General features: G+C 45.4%; 2 protein-coding genes across 10 annotated transcripts in view; both read right to left on the reverse strand.

Moving 5' to 3' along the window:
• LOC141111803 (hemicentin-1-like) overlaps positions 1-18,331 on the reverse strand; it is a 368,745-nt gene that overhangs the window by 43,919 nt on the left and 306,495 nt on the right. The window lies entirely within an intron of this gene.
• Positions 13,556-14,543, reverse strand: LOC141111807 (uncharacterized). Its single transcript, XM_073603951.1, is given in 2 exon segments — positions 13,556-13,958; positions 13,960-14,543. Coding segments are annotated over 2 exon segments (603 nt in total). The 5' UTR covers positions 14,488-14,543; the 3' UTR covers positions 13,556-13,883.

Genomic DNA, 18,331 nt, shown 5'->3' on the forward strand with positions numbered 1-18,331 from the left:
TATAGTGTCTGAACGGATCAATATCTGATCCGTTCAGTGTTAGTGGGATCAGCCCAGATACCTGCCAGTACCTGCGTTTTGCCCCTCCGCCCAGCCCAGCCCACCCCACCCAAGTGCAGTATCAATCGATCACTGTCACTTACAAAACACTAAACACATAACTGTAGCGTTCGCAGAGTCAGGCCTGATCCCTGCGATCGCTAACAGTTTTTTTGGTAGTGTTTGATACAGTTGCTAGCAGTCAGGAGCTTTTTTTCCTGTGAGTCTCACTAGTGTACCAGTAAATTTAGAGCCCAAAATGGCAAATCGAAGGTACACTAGTGAAGAGACCTACACGTTTCTGAGCATGACAGATAGTGAAGAGGAAGTCACTCATATGTCAGATGTAGAGGACAGCGGCACCCTGATAGATAGCTCTGACGACAGTTGTGGTCCCTGCCAAGGTCAGGCATACCAGACCCCGATCTTCTTCTGCTGTCGTTGAGTTGCAAGAACTGCAGGGCTCTCGTATGAAGCAGAGCAGTACTAGTGCCGCTATTCCTTCTGGTGAACTAACAAGCACCAGCTGCCTACTATGCCCTGGTCGTACATCCAGCACTGCAGTATATCGTGATGAGTCCCCTAAGTGCAGTTCAAGCTGGTGAGGTGGCAAGCACAAGTAGAGTCCCGCTGCCACCATGAAGACAAAGACAGGCCCATTGTGCCCATAGTGCCCTTCCTGCAGAATTTGCCAATCCTAATTGGGAATTCACCATATGCCCGTGTTCTCTACTTCCATGGCCAGGGCACGATACGAGCAGATCTTGCAGTTTATGCACTTCAACAACAATGAACTCTGTCGTCCTCGTGGAGACCCTGGGTACGATCGGCTCTACAAAATTGGGCCCCTCTTAAACCCCTTCAACCAACGTTTTGCAGACTTGTTTACTCCCCATCAAGTTGTCTGCATTGATGAGTCCCTGATTAAGTTTTCTGGCCACTTGTCTTTCAAACAGTATCTTCCCAGCAAGCGTGCCAGATACGGGGTCAAGATGTATAAGCTCTGTGACAGGGCCATAGGCTATACATGTAGTTTTATGGTTTACGAGGGAAGAGATAGTCACGTAGAGCCACCGAACTGCCCTGATTACATAGGGAGCGCTGGCAAGATTGTGTGGGACTTGCTGTCACCTTTATTCGGAAAGGGTACCATTTGTATGTGGACAAATATTATACGAGCGTACCACTTTTTAGTCACTTGTTTGATCAGCAGATTGGAGCATGTCGCACCGTGCGACCTAATCGCTGGGGCTTTCCCCAGCGGCTTGTAGATTCCTGTCTTAGGCTGGGGGAGAGAGTCTGCTTGAAGTGTAATAATTTGCTTGCTGTGAAGTGGAGAATGTTTTCGTTCTGTCCTCCCTTCACGCAGACACGACGGTCCAAATTCCTACGGCGACTGGTGTTGTGGAGAAACCCCTCTGTGTCCACGAATATAACCTTAATATGGGTGGGGTGGACCTCAACGACCAGTTGTTGGCGCCATACCTAGTTTCCCGTAAGGCCAGACGCTGGTATAAAAAGTGTCTGTATACTTATTCCAATTGGCTTTGCTGAACGCTCATGTGCTATACAGAGCTTCAGGACGGACTGGATCCTTCCTTAAATTCCAGGAAGAGATCGTCAGAGCCCTTCTGTTTCCAGACGGTGCTCCACCTCACCTTCCCCAACCAAATGCAGTAAGCCGGCTGCATGAGAGGCATTTTCCGCATGTCCTCCCTGGTACCCCTACCCAACGAGCCCCCCAAAGGAAATGTTGTGTCTGTAGAAAATATACATAGGCGTGACACCCGCTATTATTGTCCCTCCTGTCCTGACAATCCTGGTCTTTGCATCTGTGTTTTGAACGCTACCATACACTAGTTGAGTATTAACGGAGGGTACAGTGCTGCACAGACTAGGCACACTTTCACATGCTCTCCCAAGATGCCATCGCATTTTGAAAAACCCGAACCTGGTAAAAAAAAAAAAAAAAAAAACACAAAAAAAAATAAAATAAAAAAAATTGTTTTGTTGCGCTCTCTCTCTCTCTCTCTATTGTTCTGCTCTTTTTTACTGTATTCTATGCTTAACTGCAATGTTTTATTGTTATTAAGTTTTATCATGTTTGCTTTTCAGGTATGTAATTTTTTTTTTTACTTTACTGCTTACTGTGTTTTATTGTTAACCATTTTTTTGTTTTCAGGTACGCCATTCAGTTGAAGCGCGGATTTATTTATCTTGACAGCAACAGCGTTTGCTCCCACGATACATAAAGCCGTGACTCCAGCGCTGTAGGAGGTGATTTCACCACCACAGTTTAAAAAAAGAGCATATATGCTGAAGCACGGGGGCAGCAGGGGTGGAAGAGCAATTTACTCTTGACTTTTGGGGCGGATGCCCCCATGCTTCGGCATATATATACAGTACATATTAGGCACAGATTGCATTAAAAATGTATTATTTTTTACTATGCTTTTTTTGTATTGGCTTTGCAGGTATGGTATGTCTTACTGTTATACTGTAATGTTACTTTGTTTTATTGTTAACCATCATTTGCTTAGCAGGTACGACAATCAGATGCAGCACTGATTTATTTATCTTGACAGCAACAGCGTTTGCTCCCATGATACGTAAAGCCGTGACTCCAGCGCTGTAGGAGGTGATTTCACCACCACAGTTAAAAACAAGACGGTGCATGTATGCCCATCATTAAAAGTGGGTGGATGAAGGGAGGTATTCTAATGGTGGGCATACTCATCGATCAATCACTTTTTCTTTCTCGAACATCACGGGACACAGAGCCACAGTAATTACTGATAGGTTATATAGGTATCACTGGTGATTGGACACTGGCACACCCTATCAGGAAGTTCAACCCCCTATATAATCCCTCCCCCTTGCAGGGATACCTCAGTTTTTACGCCAGTGTCTTAGGTGATGGACGTGTAAAGATGTCCTGTGCTGAGCTCCAAAGGGAATATCCTGATATCCTATACTGGGGCAAGCCAGGCGAACCGGATCCATTCAAAGTGTCTTTTCATGGCCGAATTGAATAGTACCCGGGCCTCGTGTCCGAAGAAAGGAAGTTTTACCCGTAACGCTTCTCTTTTTAGAGAGCTGGACCCCGCAGATCAGAAAATGGCTTTAAACTTCCTAATTTCTGGCGAGGTGCTTTATGGTCCCAGAACTGTTGGATCCCCCTACTGATGGGGGCCCCAGTCTCTGACGGTTTTTTCAAACGGAGCCCACCATGAGAGGTGAAGATTGGGTCTGTGTAAACAGCACCCTGCGGCTGGATAAGGTAAGAGGAGATTCCACAGAATTTTTGAGTTCTAGTGGCTTTTCTCCTTTAAGGTAAATGCATGCCATGCCTATTGTGACCACCGGGGGCTGCCAAGAGCACAAACCTGCACATGCTGACTGTCTGTCTCAGGTGTTTTCATCGCTGATTATGTCCCAGCGTCTCAAGCAGGCTGCAAGCAGGTAAGATGGAAAGGGGGATTTCTCATGTTTGAATGTTCCCCCCAGGCTAGAGAGGGGCCACAGGGGTCTAGAAAGTGGTTATACCACCCGGGCTCTGCGGCCTAATGGCCACCATCTCTGAAGATAGCCGTTCAGGCAGATCTTGTTACCAGCCTCCCTCCCCCCCATCCCTAGCCTTTCTCCAGAAGCATGACAGGAGAGTCGGCAGCGCGGGAAGCGCTTGTTTTTTTCAAAACTCGACGGGGGGGGCGGTAGAGGAGGGGGCGGGACGTCAGCACAGGTGCTTAGACTCCCTCTCAGGCCAGCTGCAGGCTATTAGAGGCACTCTGTACAGGTGCACACAGCCTTCTGAGAGACACAGAGCTGATGGTCGCATGTAAGGTGGGACACAGGCATTCTCCTAGGCAGCATTTACTGAAGTAACACCAGACTGAGCATTGGGTAGCAAGGCTTTTAGCCAGACTACATCGCTCAGCAGGCAGTGTTCATTTGTATACCTCACACCTTGTTGCTTTGCACTATGGGTAGAAGAGGTTCAAGCACCCCAGGAACCAGAGACACTAGGGGATCTCGTTCAGGTTCTGAGGGCCCCCTGTCGGCAGCATCCTCCCCCCCTAAAGATGGGCCAGGGACGGCTAGCCAGGGAGAGCCATCGGGGTCAGGGGCCACACCTGCCTCTGGCACTTCAGCCCCTGTATATATTACACAAGAGGTTTTTTCCTCAACCATTAATGGTCTAGAGGAAAGATTAATGGCCGTGATTACGTCTTCACTCAGTGGAAGAAAACGCACTAGGCTTTCCTCTGTTCCCCAAGACCCTCAGACAGAGGAGCTCTGGGATAAAGGAGATGAATCCCTTTCAGAGGATCAGGATGGGACGGATGATTCCTCTTCGGAGGAATCAGGTGGAGAGGGACTCTCTGCGACTTCCCAAGAGGAGAAAGTCTTAGTGCAGATCCTCACTGGATTGGTCCGCTCCACATTTAAGTTGCCCATACCTGAAACTGCTAAAGAATCCTCTTCTGCTTTGGGGTCACGGAAACCTTTCGAAGCAGCACATGCTTTTCCTGTTCATACTTTACTTGAAAAGCTCATTTATTCTGAGTGGGATCACCCAAACGTTTTTTTCCGCCGAGAAAGTTTTCAACACTTTATCCGATGGAAGAAAAGTTTATGAAAATGTGGGGAATACCGGCTATTGATGCCGCCATTTCCTCCGTAAATAATAGCCTGACTTGTCCTGTAGACAATGCTCAGATGCTCAGGGATCCTGTAGATAAAAGGATGGAATCCCTATTGAAGGATGTTTTCTCCTTAGCAGGATCAGTGGCCCAACCTGCAGTAGCAGCGATTGGAGTCTATCAATACTTAAGAGACCATGTTAAGCAGGTCATCAAAGTATTACCTGAACAGCAGGCCCAGTTTGCTAACCTTCCAGCGGCCTTATGCTTTGTGGTTGACGCCATTAGAGATTCTATCGTGCAAACCTCCCGTCTTTCACTGGGGTTGGTGCATATACGTAGAATCCTATGGTTGAAAAATTGGTCAGCCGAAGCACCATGTAAGAAGCTACTGGCTGGGTTTCCATTTCGTGGTGCAAGGTTGTTTGGAGAGGACTTGGATAACTATATCAAGAGAATCTCTTGTGGGAAAAGCACTCTCTTACCTGTCAAGAAGAAGAGTAAGCGTCCCTCTTTCAAACGGACTCTTTCCCCAGAGCCGGGGGCTTCAGCCTCCAGGCAGTCTCGACGGCCGCCTCCATCGGGATCCAGAGACAAGAGTCAACCCCAGGGACAAAAGAAGTCCTGGGGAAAGAAGCCTACTAGGCAAAACACTAAGACCTCTGCATGAGGGGGCGCCCCCGCTCACTCGAGTGGGGGGAAGACTGCGACAGTTCTCAGAGCTCTGGCAGGAGGACTTCCAGGACAGATGGGTAATCTCCACAGTAACCTTAGGGTACAAGCTGGAGTTTCAGGAATTCCCCTCTCCTCGGTTCCTCAGATCAAATGTTCCCAGAGACCCAGAGAAGAAGCAGTCGCTCCTTCTAGCGTTAGAGCGACTTTTGTCCCAGGAGGTCATTATGATAGTTCCCGAAAAGGACCAGGGATTGGGCTTCTATTCCAACCTTTTTACGGTCCAAAAGCCAAATGGGGATGTCAGGCCCATTCTGGACTTAAGGGATCTGAACCGATTCCTAAGGATTCAATCCTTCCGCATGGAATCAATTCGAACAGTAGTTCCCACCCTGCAGGGAGGAGATTTTCTGGCATCAATATACATCAGAGATGCATATCTGCATGTGCCCATTTTTCCTGCTCATCAGAAGTTTCGCGCTTCGAGGTAGGAGGGCGCCATTTCCAGTTTGTGGCTCTACCTTTCGGGATAGCCACTGCACCTCGAGTGTTCACAAAGATCTTGGCTCCTCCTCTGGCCAGATTAAGGGCTCAGGGTATAGCTGTCATAGCATACCTAGACGACCTGCTCTTGATAGACCGGTCGGTAGCCTCTTTGAATGGAAACTTGAGGACCACGGTCAGGTATCTAGAACACCTGGGTTGGATCCTCAACTTAGAAAAGTCTTTCCTAAAACCAGTAAGACTGGAGTATTTAGGTCTGATTATAGATACAAGCCAGGAGAAAATATTTCTACCCCAGGCAAAGATCACTGCTTTGAGAGAGCTGATTCTGACAGTAAGGACCAAGAAGGGTCCCTCAGTCCGCCTTTGTATGAGGCTACTAGGGAAGATGGTGTCTTCATTCGAAGCAGTTCCCTATGCTCAGTTTCACTCAAGAATGCTGCAACACAGCATTCTGTCGACCTGGAACAAGAAGGTTCAGGCATTAGACTTTCCGATGCACCTGTCGCATGCGGTGCGTCAGAGCCTCAATTGGTGGCTCATACTCGAAAACCTGCAGAAGGGGAAATCCTTTCTACCGGTTACCTGGACGGTGGTAACAACAGATGCCAGTCTGTCAGGTTGGGGAGCAGTTCTGGAACAGTAACAACAGATGCCAGTCTGTCCGGTTGGGGAGCAGTTCTGGAACAGGCTGCGGTCCAAGGGGTATGGTCCAAGACAGAGAGGACCTTACCCATGAACATTCTGGAGATCTGGGCGATACATCTAGCTCTAAAGGCCTGGACTATCAGGCTACAGGGTTGTCCGGTCAGGATCCAGTCCGACAATGCCACAGCAGTGGCTTATGTCAATCATCAGGGAGGCACCCGGAGCCGAGCTGCTCAAAAAGAGGTGAACCAGATCTTAGTCTGGGCAGAGATGCATGTGCCATGCATATCGGCAGTTTTCATCCCGGGAATAGAGAATTGGCAGGCGGACTATCTAAGTCGCCAGCAGTTACTTCCAGGGGAATGGTCTCTGCATCCCGACGTCTTTTGGGCCATATGCCAAAGATGGGGGGTTCCAGATGTAGATCTCTTTGCATCCCGATTCAGCAAAAAGATAGACAGATTTGTGACAAGGACAAAAGATCCTCTTGCATGCGGGACGGATGCGTTGGTGATTCCGTGGCATCGGTTCTCACTGATTTACGCATTCCCGCCTATTCTGCTACTACCATGACTCCTTCGCAGGATCAGGCAGGAAAGGAAGTCGGTACTTCTGGTGGCCCCCGCTTGGCCCAGAAGGACTTGGTATGCAGAAATAGTAAGGATGACGGTAGGTTCCCCTTGGACCCTACCGGTACGCCCAGACCTGTTATCTCAAGGTCCAGTGTTCCATCCTGCCTTACAAACGCTAAATTTGACGGTTTGGCTATTGAGACCCATGTTCTGAAGAGTCGTGGGCTCTCAGGTCCTGTCATATCTACCTTGATTAATGCAAGGAAGCCAGCTTCCAGGATGATTTATCATAGAGTCTGGAAAGCTTATATAACCTGGTGTGAATCCAGAGGTTGGCATCCCAGGAAATATGCCATAGGTAGAATCCTTGATTTTCTACAGATGGGATTAGAGATGAAGCTGGCCTTGAGTACCATCAAGGGCCAGGTCTCTGCTTTATCAGTATTATTTCAGCGGCCACTTGCTTCGCATTCTTTGGTCCGAAACTTTATGCAGGGGGTGATGCGTCTTAATCCTCCGGTTAAAGCGCCCTTAAACCCCTGGGACTTGAATTTGGTCCTGGCTGTGTTACAGAAACAGCCTTTTGAACCAATAAGTCAGATTCCTTTGGTCTTGTTGACAAGGAAATTAATTTTTCTGGTGGCCATCTCTTCTGCTAGAAGAGTTTTAGAATTAGCAGCTCTTTCCTGTAAGGAGCCTTATTTGATTATACACAAGGATAGAGTGGTACTACGCCCTCATCCTAGTTTTTTACCGAAGGTGGTTTCTGATTTTCATTTAAACCAAGACATTGTTCTACCTTCCTTTTTTCCAGATCCCTGTTCTCCGGAAGAGAGATCTCTACATTCGTTGGATGTAGTAAGAGCAGTTAAGGCCTATCTAGGGGCAACTGCTCAGATCCGCAAGACGGATGTTTTGTTTGTGCTGCCAGAGGGTCCCAATAGAGGACAGGCAGCGTCAAAAGCTACCATTTCTAAATGGATTCGACAGTTGATCATTCAAGCTTACGGTTTGAAACAGAAGATTCCTCCGTTTCAGATCAGGGCACATTCCACAAGGGCTATTGGTGCTTCTTGGGCAGTGCATCACCGGGCCTCTATGGCTCAAATCTGCAAGGCCGCAACCTGGTCTTCAGTTCATACATTCACCAGATTCTATCAGGTGGATGTGAGAAGGCATGAGGATATCGCCTTTGGGCGTAGTGTGCTGCAGGCAGCGGTACAGGGTCCTCAGGTCTGATTGCACCCTACTTGGTCGTGGTTCCCACCCCTCAGGTAGCATTGCTCTGGGACATCCCATCAGTAATTACTGTGGCTCTGTGTCCCGTGATGTTCGAGAAAGAAAATAGGATTTTTTAAAACAGCTTACCTGTAAAATCCTTTTCTTTCGAAGGACATCACGGGACACAGAGGTCCCGCCCCTCTTCTAATACACTATATTGCTTGGCTACAAAACTGAGGTATCCCTGCAAGGGGGAGGGATTATATAGGGGGTTGAACTTCCCGATAGGGTGTGCCAGTGTCCAATCACCAGTGATACCTATATAACCCATCAGTAATTACTGTGGCTCTGTGTCCCGTGATGTCCTTCAAAAGAAAAGGATTTTACAGGTAAGCTGTTTTAAAAAATCCTATTTTTTTCGTTCAGCCCACAGGCTGCATGAAAAAAAAGATTACAATATATGCCCAACAAGGACCAGCAACATACTGGTATGTTGCTGGACTTTGAGTGGTTATACTAGAATGATGCCTGCAGGTTTAGGTATCATCTTGGTATCATTCTCTTCAGCCAGCGGTCGGCTTTCGAGTAAAAGCAATCCTAGCAGCTAATTAGCCTCTAGACTGCTTTTAGAAGCAGTGGGAGGGAATGCCCCCCCACCGTCTTCCATGTTTTTCTCTGGCTCTCTTGTCCCAACAGGGAACCTGAGAATGCAACCGGTAAATCGGCCAGCTGACCATAGAGCTGATCATGGACGAGAATGGCTCCAATCATCTCGATGGCCTAAGAAACCGGAAGCTACGAGCATTTCATGACTTAGGTTTCGCCGGATATAAACAGCGCCATTGGGAAACTGGCAAAGCATTTTATCACACACGATCTTGGTGTGGTCAGATGCTTTGAGGGCAGAGATCTAGGGTCTAAGAGACCCCAATTTTTTCAAAAAAGAATACCTGTTACTACCTATTGCTATCATAAGGGACATCTACATTCCCTGAGATAACAATAAAAATGATTAAAAAAAATTGAAAGGAACAGTTTAAAAAGATAAAAAAAGCAAAAAAATAGAAAGAAAAAACAAAAAAGCACTACTGTCCCCCCTGCTCTCGCGCAAAGGCGAACGCAAGCGTCAGTCTGGTGTCAAATGTAAACAGCAATTGCACCATGCATGTGAGGTATCACCGCGAAGGTCAGATCGGGGGCAGTAATTTTAGCAGTAGACCTCCTCTGTAAATCTAAGGTGGTAACCTGTAAAGGCTTTTAAAGGCTATTAAAAATGTATTTAGTTTGTCACCACTGCACGTTTGTGCTTAATTTTAAAGCATGTCATGTTTGGTATCCATGTACTCAGCCTAAGATCATCTTTTACATCAAACCTTTGGGCAATATAGTGTGTTTTAGTGCATTAAAATTTTAAAAAGTGTGTTTTTTCCCCAAAAAAATGCGTTTGAAAAATTGCTGCGCAAATATTTTGTGAAAAAAAAAAATGAAACACCCACCATTTTAATCTGTAGGGCCTTTGCTTTAAAAAAATATATAATGTTTGGGGGTTCAAAGTAATTTTCTTGCAAAAAAAATAATTTTTTCATGTAAACAAAAAGTGTCAGAAAGGGCTTTGTCTTCAAGTGGTTAGAAGAGTGGGTGATGTGTGACATAAGCTTCTAAATGTTGTGCATAAAATGCCAGGACAGTTCAAAACCCCCCCAAATGACCCCATTTTGGAAAGTAGACACCCCAAGCTATTGCTCACCATGCCTCTCAGCAAATAGCTTGGGGCGTCTACTTTCCAAAATGGGGTCATTTGGGGGGGTTTTGTGCCATCTTGGCATTTTATGGCCTTCAAAACTGATAGGTAGTGAGGAGTGAAATCAAAAATTTACGCCCTTAGAAATCCTGAAGGCGGTGATTGGTTTTCGGGGTCCCGTACGCAGCTGGGCTCCCAAAAAAGTCCCACACATGTGGTATCTCCGTACTCAGGAGAAGCAGCTGAATGTATTTTGAGGTGCAATTCCACATATAACCATGGCCTGTGTGAGCAATATATCATTTTGTTATAACTTTTTGAAATTTTTTTTTTCTATCATTATTCAATCACTTGGGACAAAAAAAATTAATATTCAATGGGCTCAACATGCCTCTCAGCAATTTCCTTGGGGTGTCTAATTTCCAAAATGGGGTCATTTGGGGGGGGGGGGGTTGTACTGCCCTACCATTTTAGCACCTCAGGTAATGACATAGGCAGTCATAAACTAAAAGCTGTGTAAATTACAGAAAATGTACCCTAGTTTGTAGACGCTATAACTTTTGCGCAAACCAATAAATATACACTTATTGACATTTTTTTTACCAAAGACATGTGGCCGAATACATTTTGGCCTAAATGTATGACTAAAATTGAGTTTATTGGATTTTTTTTATAACAAAAGGTAGAAAATATCATTTTTTTTCAAAATTTTCTGTCTTTTTTCCTTTATAGCGCAAAAAATAAAAACCGCAGAGGTGATCAAATACCATCTAAAAAAAGCTCTATTTGTGGGGAAAAAAAGGACGCAAATTTTGTTTGGGTACAGCATTGCATGACCGCGCAATTAGCAGTTAAAGCTACGCAGTGCCAAATTGTAAAAAGTGCTCTGGTCAGGAAGGGGGTAAATCCTTCCGGGGCTGAAGTGGTTAAAGACGTCCAGCTCACTTCTTTCCTGCCTTCGCCTTGGTCACATCACAAGAAACCATCTCCTGCGTTCCTGTTTAAAGACTGGCTTTGCTGACATCCCTTCTGGCTCCTTATCCTGCTTGCTGTTCCTCTATTTGGATCCCTAACTTCTGGCCTGGCTGACTACCCGATCTGGTTACTGAACTCTGGCTTGGCTGACTACCCCAACCGTTTACTGGACTCTGGCTATGCTTTGACTACGCTTAATCTTTTTACCTTTTTATTTTTATTAATAAATAAGTGTGGTTTTACTGTACTTCTGTCTCGGTCTGATTTCATGGTTTCTGACAGTAGGCGAAGGCCATGAATTCAGAAGGTACAGTTAATCCACTTGTTGGTAATATTTTTTCCAGATTGGATGAGCAGGATCTCCGCATGGATCAGTTTGCCATTGCATTACAAACGCTCCTGAGTCGCACGGCTCACCTGGAATCCCCCACTGTAGCTGCTCCGGTACAACCTGAGTTGCAGGCCGTCCCTGCTGCTGCGCCAGTCTCTGTGCAGGCACCCGCCTTGAGTATTACCTCTATAAGAGGTATGTCTTGTCCCTCCCTGCTTCCCCAGCGATTTGGGGGCGATCCAGTCCAATGCAGAGGGTTTCTTAACCAAGTTGAGATATACTTTGAGATGCTGCCCCAGGTGTTTCCCACAGACAGAAGCAAAGTAGGGTTCGTGATATCTTTGCTTTCTGAGAGAGCCTTGGTCTGGGCTAACCCTCTATGGGAGACGCAAAAACCTGTTGTCTTGAGTTACCCTGAGTTTGTGGTCTCCCTTAAAAGGGTATTTGATGTTCCCGCACGCTCCGCTTCTCCTGCCAAGTGCCTCATGTCCATCAAACAGAGTACGAGAACTGTTGCCGACTACACCATTGAGTTCCGTACTCTGGCAGCAGAGGTTGCTTGGAACAATGAGGCCCTCGTGGCTGCTTTTCCTCATGGTCTCTCGGATTCTGTACGTTTGCCCCCGAGCCTTGCAGTCCAACCCGTGCTTCCCTCACCTCCCATGCCTCCTGGTACCGAGTCGGTCAGTGAAGATGAACCCATGCACTTGGGCTTCACGCGTCTCTCTGCGGATGAGAGAGCCTTTAGGAGGAGGGAGAGATTGTACCTTTATTGTGGCCAGGCAGGTCACTTTTTGAAGTCTTGTCCTACCCGTCCTGGGAACACCCGAACCTTGAGGTCCTGTCATGGACAGACCTTAGGTGATGTTGTGTCGTCCCCAGTTATCCAGAAGGATAAGCCCCTGGTTTCGGTCACCCTTTCTTGAGCTAAGTCATGTTTTGAGATACAGGCTCTAATCGACTCTGGGGCTGCAGGCCTGTTCATTGATGCTGCCTTTGTATCAAAGCACTCGATTCCACTGCAGCTGCGTGACACTCCACTTACCATTGAGGCTCTTGACGGGAGACCTCTACAGCCTGCCCATGTGACTCATGAGACAGTTCCATTGTCCATGGCCGTAGGGGCTCTTCACCATGAGATAATCCAATTCCAAGTGATTTCCTCTCCTAAGTTTCTGCTGGTTATTGGTTATCCTTGGTTACAGAGGCACAACCCCTCTTTTGATTGGCTCCGTGCTGAGGTTCTCTCCTGGTCACCACAATGCAGTGAAACATGGTTTCGAAAGGTAGCCAAGGTCCTGTGCACCTCTTCACTCTCCTCCCTGCCAGAAGAGTACCGTGATTTTAGCGATGTCTTTGACAAAGGTCAAGCCGGTAGTTTGCCTCGTGGTCGAGTTTACCCTTTGTCGGTCTTGGAGGATAAAGCCATGGAGGAGTATGTTGCAGATGCACTTTCTCGAGGTTCTCAATCGTTTCACGATTAAGAATGCCTACCCGATCCCGTTGATTACAGTTATTTGACCACCTCAAGGGGGCAACGGTTTTCACTAAGCTTGATCTGAGAGGGGCTTACAATCTCTTGAGGATTAAGGAGGGAGACGAGTGGAAAACTGCGTTTCATACCAGAACAGGCCATTATGGATACCTCGTAATGCCTTTTGGCCTTTGTAACGCCCCCGCAGTTTTCCAGGAATTTATTAACGATGTCCTCCGAGATTTGTTGCAGTTATGTGTGGTGGTTTATCTCAATGATATCCTCATATTTTCCAAGTCCCTGGAGAGCCACCACACAGATGTCGGTTGTGTGCTTCAGAAATTAAGAGAGAACAATCTCTATTGTAAACTGGTGAAGTGTGAGTTCCATCGGGAACAGGTTAAATTCCTGGGCTATTTCATTTCCACTGCTGGTTTTTCGATGGACCCAGAGAACCTTTCGGCAGTCCTACAGTGGCCTCGACCCATGGGATTACGTCCTCTGCAGCGTTTCCTGGGTTTTGCCAACTATTATCGGAAGTTTATTCGTAACTTCTCGTCTCTGGTCAAGCCCCTGACCGATATGACCAGAAAGTGTTGCAGAGTGTGATTGCTAGGTGCAGCGGAGTCAATTCAGATCAGACATTGTGGAGTAACAGGAATTGACTTCTTTACTGGAACATAACTGGCAAGAAGTACACAGATATCACCTCACATGGTAAGAAGAACACAGACAGGAAAAAGAAACCAACAAGTACAACACTATACACAGGAAATACAATATATCATAGAAAACTGCACAGCACAGCATACCACTGAGCATTAGCGACATCTAGTGTCCTGTTTGAGAACTGCAGTTAATAGGCTAAGCTGAAATCTGTTGTATCTCCAACACCCTTTCTCAACAGTTAAGTCTTAGTCTGTTAAACCTATCTTCTTTGTAAGCCTTGAATGTCTTTCAGCAGTCAGGGGCTTTGTAAGGATATCTGCTGTCATATCCTCGGTTGGGCAATAAAGTAACTCAAGAAGACCTTGCTCTTGAAGATCCCTAAGAAAGTGAAACTTCACATCAATGTGCTTGGTTCTTGAATTAACTCCTTCCATGTGCGCAAGTACAAGGCATCCTTGATTGTCCGCATAGATTTCTGTTGGTCCCAACTGTGGTTGACCCAAGTCTGTTAATAACTGTCTTAGCCATATAACTTCTTGGCTTGCCTGCGCTGCAGCGACATATTCTGCTTCAGTAGACGACAGTGTAACAGAGAGTTGCTTTCTACTAGTCCAACTGATGGCACCACCTGACAGAAAGAATAAGTAGCCACTGGTAGATTTTCTGTCACTGGTGTCTCCTGCCCAGTCAGCATCCACATATCCTGTTAGGGTGATTTCATTACTTGCTGGTAACTTTAACTTGTAGTGCGAAGTCCCTTTCAGATAGCGAATGATTCGCTTTACAGCATTCCAGTCCTTTTTACTTGGCATCGAAGCCTTTCTGCATAGGATTCCAACAGTTGCTGCAATGTCCGGCCTTGTAGCAGTAGTAAGGTACAGCAATTCCCCTATTGCTTTTCTGTATTGAGTATTAGTAGGTAATGGGTTATCTTGACAATTCATCTCCTTTAGGTAGTTGGTTTCCATGGGAGACTTTACCGGTTTGGCGTCTTCCATTCCAAATATTTCAATTATTTCTTGTATTTTGTGTCTTTGGTTCAAAAGAAAGCTGCCATCTTCCTCTCTCTCAATCTGGATACCGAGGTAATTTTTTATGTTGCCAAGATCTTTGGTGTCAAAGTGCTGATTTAGTTTTTTCAGTATTTCTGCTTCATCCCTTTCTTGCTCAAAACAAATCAGGATATCATCCACATAAATGAGCATATAGACCCATCGATTTGCCAATTTCTTTGTGTATAAGCAGGGGTCTGCTTTACTCCTTAGAAAGTTTTGATGTGTAAGCACTTCATTTATTTTTATATTTCAAGCCCTGACTGCTTGCTTTAGATCATATATACTCCTGCGAAGTTTGCATACTAGGTCTGACCTTTGTTCATCTTTGAATCCTAGCGGCTGTTCCATGTAAATTTCTTCTGTTAAATCGCCATGTAGAAACGCGGTTTTCACATCAAAATGTTTCACTTGCATTTTCCTTATGGCGGAAAGTCCGTATTGTAGTGTGCTTGTCTACTGGTGCAAACGTCTCATCATAGTCCTCTCCGTATTTTTGAGAATAGCCCTTGGCTACTAGTCTTGCTTTGTACCGTTCAATTGTGCCATCTGCATTGTTTTTCACTTTAAAAGTCCATTTACAGCTTTCCTTCCGGGTGGTAGTTCTGTAAGTGTCCATGTTTTGGTGTCATGCATGGATTTCATCTCTTCCTCAGCAGCCTTTATCCATTTACTTGCTTCTTGTTCTGGAAGTTGACATATGACTTCCCAGCTCGCAGGTTCGTTGATACTGGCAGTACTGGCTTTGTATCAGAGACGTATAGGTGGTTTACCTCTATTTTCTTTTGTTGAACGTCTCGTTTTTGTGTCGGAGTCTTCTTGTTTCTGCTCTTCAGTGCTGGCTGAGTCTGCACTTACTTCAACTGTTTGTTTGGAAGTTACAGAGATGGGCTGGTCAATGTCAGTTTGCTCTTCTATTCTCGTTTCTACTGTTGTCATTACATTGTCTCTTAAATCTTCAACAAAAGTTATGCTGTTGCTAATTGTAACCTTGTTGTTTTTGGGATTTAGGATTCTGTAACCCTTAACATTGTCACTGTATCCAACGAAGATACCTTCAAACGCTCTGTTCTGGAGTTTGGTACGTTTTTCTTCAGGTATGTAGATGAATGCTTTGCATCCAAAAACTCTTAGGTGTTTTACACTTGGATTCTCATTGTGCCATAGTTCATATGGGGTTTTCTCCACTGTTCTGGAAAGAAGTCTGTTCTGCAAATATGTAGCTGTCATGGCTGCCTCACCCCAGTATTTTTGTGGTAGTCCAGAGTCTGTCAGCATACATCTGATCATTTCAGTCAGAGTTCTATTCTTTCTTTCAGCTACTCCATTTTGTTCTGGTGTATACGGGACTGTCTTTTGATGTTCTATTCCATTCTGTTTTAAGTACTCTTGTATCTTACTTCCTGTGAATTCACTTCCATCATCGTTCCGAAGTATGAGAGGCTTCCTCTGAAATTTGTTACTGGTCTTTGTTATATAGTCTTTTAATTTGTCGAAAACTTCACTCTTGTGTTGCATTAGGTAGGTGACTGTGTATCTTGAATAGTCTATGAAAGTCACTTTGTACCTGTTGCCTCCAGGTGTGGGTGGGTTTAGAGGACCACACACGTCACTGTGAACTAAGTCAAATGGTCTTGAAGCTCTCTTCTGACTGATTTTGGGAAGTGTTGCTCTTGTTGCTTTGGATTTAATGCAAAATTCACACTTAACAGTAACTGGACAAGGGGATACTGTTAGATCCCTTGTCAGATTCCTCCTTTGTAGTTCCTATATGCATTCTGGGTGTCTGTGACCTAGACGTCTGTGCCATATATGTATACAGTCATTGTGCTTGTGTGTACATAGTCTCACCTTTTCCTTCACTGTGTCGAGGTGATATAGATGATCATCCAGCTTGGCATTTGCTATTGTCTGTTTGCCGTTTAGAATAGAACACTTGTCACCTTGGAATTTTACAGTGAGTCCTGTGGCTGTTAGACACTTCACAGATAAGAGTCCTCCTTCTAGATTAGGAACATAAAGCACATCTTTCACTGGTATGGCTAAATTGTGTCCTGCATCATCTGGACATACAAGGGCTCCATGCCCATATCCTTCTGCATGTAATTTGCTTCCATCTGCGAGATAAATAGTTTCTTTGTTGTTCAGATCAAGTTCTGTGAAGAAACTTTTATCACTCTTCATGTGACTGGTTGCCCCAGAATCGATGCACCAGCCTTGGCATTTGTTGTTGCCTGTCGTTTTAAATTTGGCATTCCAGTTTCCTTCCCATGAATCATTGATTATGGTTTTGACCTTTTGTTTAGCATAAGAGGGACACTGTCTCATTTGCTCTGCTTTCCATACAGTACAGTCTTTCTTTATGTGTCCCTGTTTGTGGCATCTGAAACACACTCTGGTCTCTTTCCTGTGTAACTTTGCATCTGTAACTTAAATAGCGGTTCTGGTGTCGGTTTCTGTGGAGTCATGCACTAATTCCTTTCTTCTCTGATACTCATCTATGAGCCTGGTTTTTACAAATGCTAGCGTCAGATCTGTCTCAGGTCGTGTCTCCAGTGCATTGATTTGTGCAGTATATGTATCAGGCAAACTGCATAACAACATGGCTGCAGTGTGACTGTCTGTTATATTCTCCCCAATTAATCTGAGTAGCGCAATCACTTCCAGCATTGCATTTATATGCTCCTGCATGTCCTGTTCTCTGCCAAGTCTCATTTTGTAAAGTTTCCGCAGCAAAAACAGCTTGCTGTTTAAACTGGATCTTTAATGCAGTCTTTTCAGTACATCCCACATGCCTTTCGCTGTGTCCCCATGATGTAAATGAATGAGCTGATCATCCTCCACTAGTAAACTTATGGTGGCCCGTGCCTGTCTGTTTTTCTTGTCCCAGTCCTGATTATTATCCTGTGGCCTCTCTGTGGTGGTAACCTCCCACAAGTCATCTCTGGATAATAGCATTTCCACTTTGAACTTCCATAACTGATAATTGTCATTGTTCAGCTTGGCCACTGAGAGTTTAAGCTCTGAGTTTACGGCCATTTTTTCCCTCCTTTATATACAAACAGTCTTACTTGTCTGTAGGAGATGTCACTGGAAACCTTCCTTATGTCGATCTCCGCATCAGCCACACTGTCTTCCGTTCAAGGCTTTGTTCTGCCTGGGCCGCACCTGGTTGTATGACTTTATCCGGACACTGGGCCCATAACCTGTTGCAGAGTGCGATTGCTAGGTGCAGCGGAGTCAATTCAGATCAGACATTGTGGAGTAACAGGAACTGACTTCTTCATTGGAATATAACTGGCAAGAAGTACACAGATATCACCTCAAATGGTAAGAAGAACACAGACAGGAAAAAGAAACCAACAAGTACAACACTATACACAGGAAATACAACATATCATAGAAAACTGCACAGCACAGCATACCACTGAGCATTAGCGACATCTAGTGTTCTGTTTGAGAACTGCAGTTAATAGGCTAAGCTGAAATCTGTTGTATCTCCAACAGAAAGAATGGTAACCCACAGAGTTGGTCTCCGGAGTCCATTCAGGCCTTTGAAAATCTCAAGGCTGCCTTTGTTTCTGCTCCTGTGTTGGCACATCCTGATCCTACGTTACCTTTTATCCTTGAGGTTGATGCTTCCGAGACTGGTGTTGGCACCCTTCTGTCTCAACGTCCTACCTCTGAGAGTGCTATGCATCCTTGTGGCTACTTTTCCAAGAAATTGTCACCTGCGGAGTGCAATTACAAGATTTGTGACAGAGAACTGTTGGCGATCATTTTAGCCCTG

The sequence above is a fragment of the Aquarana catesbeiana genome, linkage group LG11 (assembly GCF_042186555.1).
Source record: "Aquarana catesbeiana isolate 2022-GZ linkage group LG11, ASM4218655v1, whole genome shotgun sequence".
Taxonomy (NCBI): domain Eukaryota; kingdom Metazoa; phylum Chordata; class Amphibia; order Anura; family Ranidae; genus Aquarana; species Aquarana catesbeiana.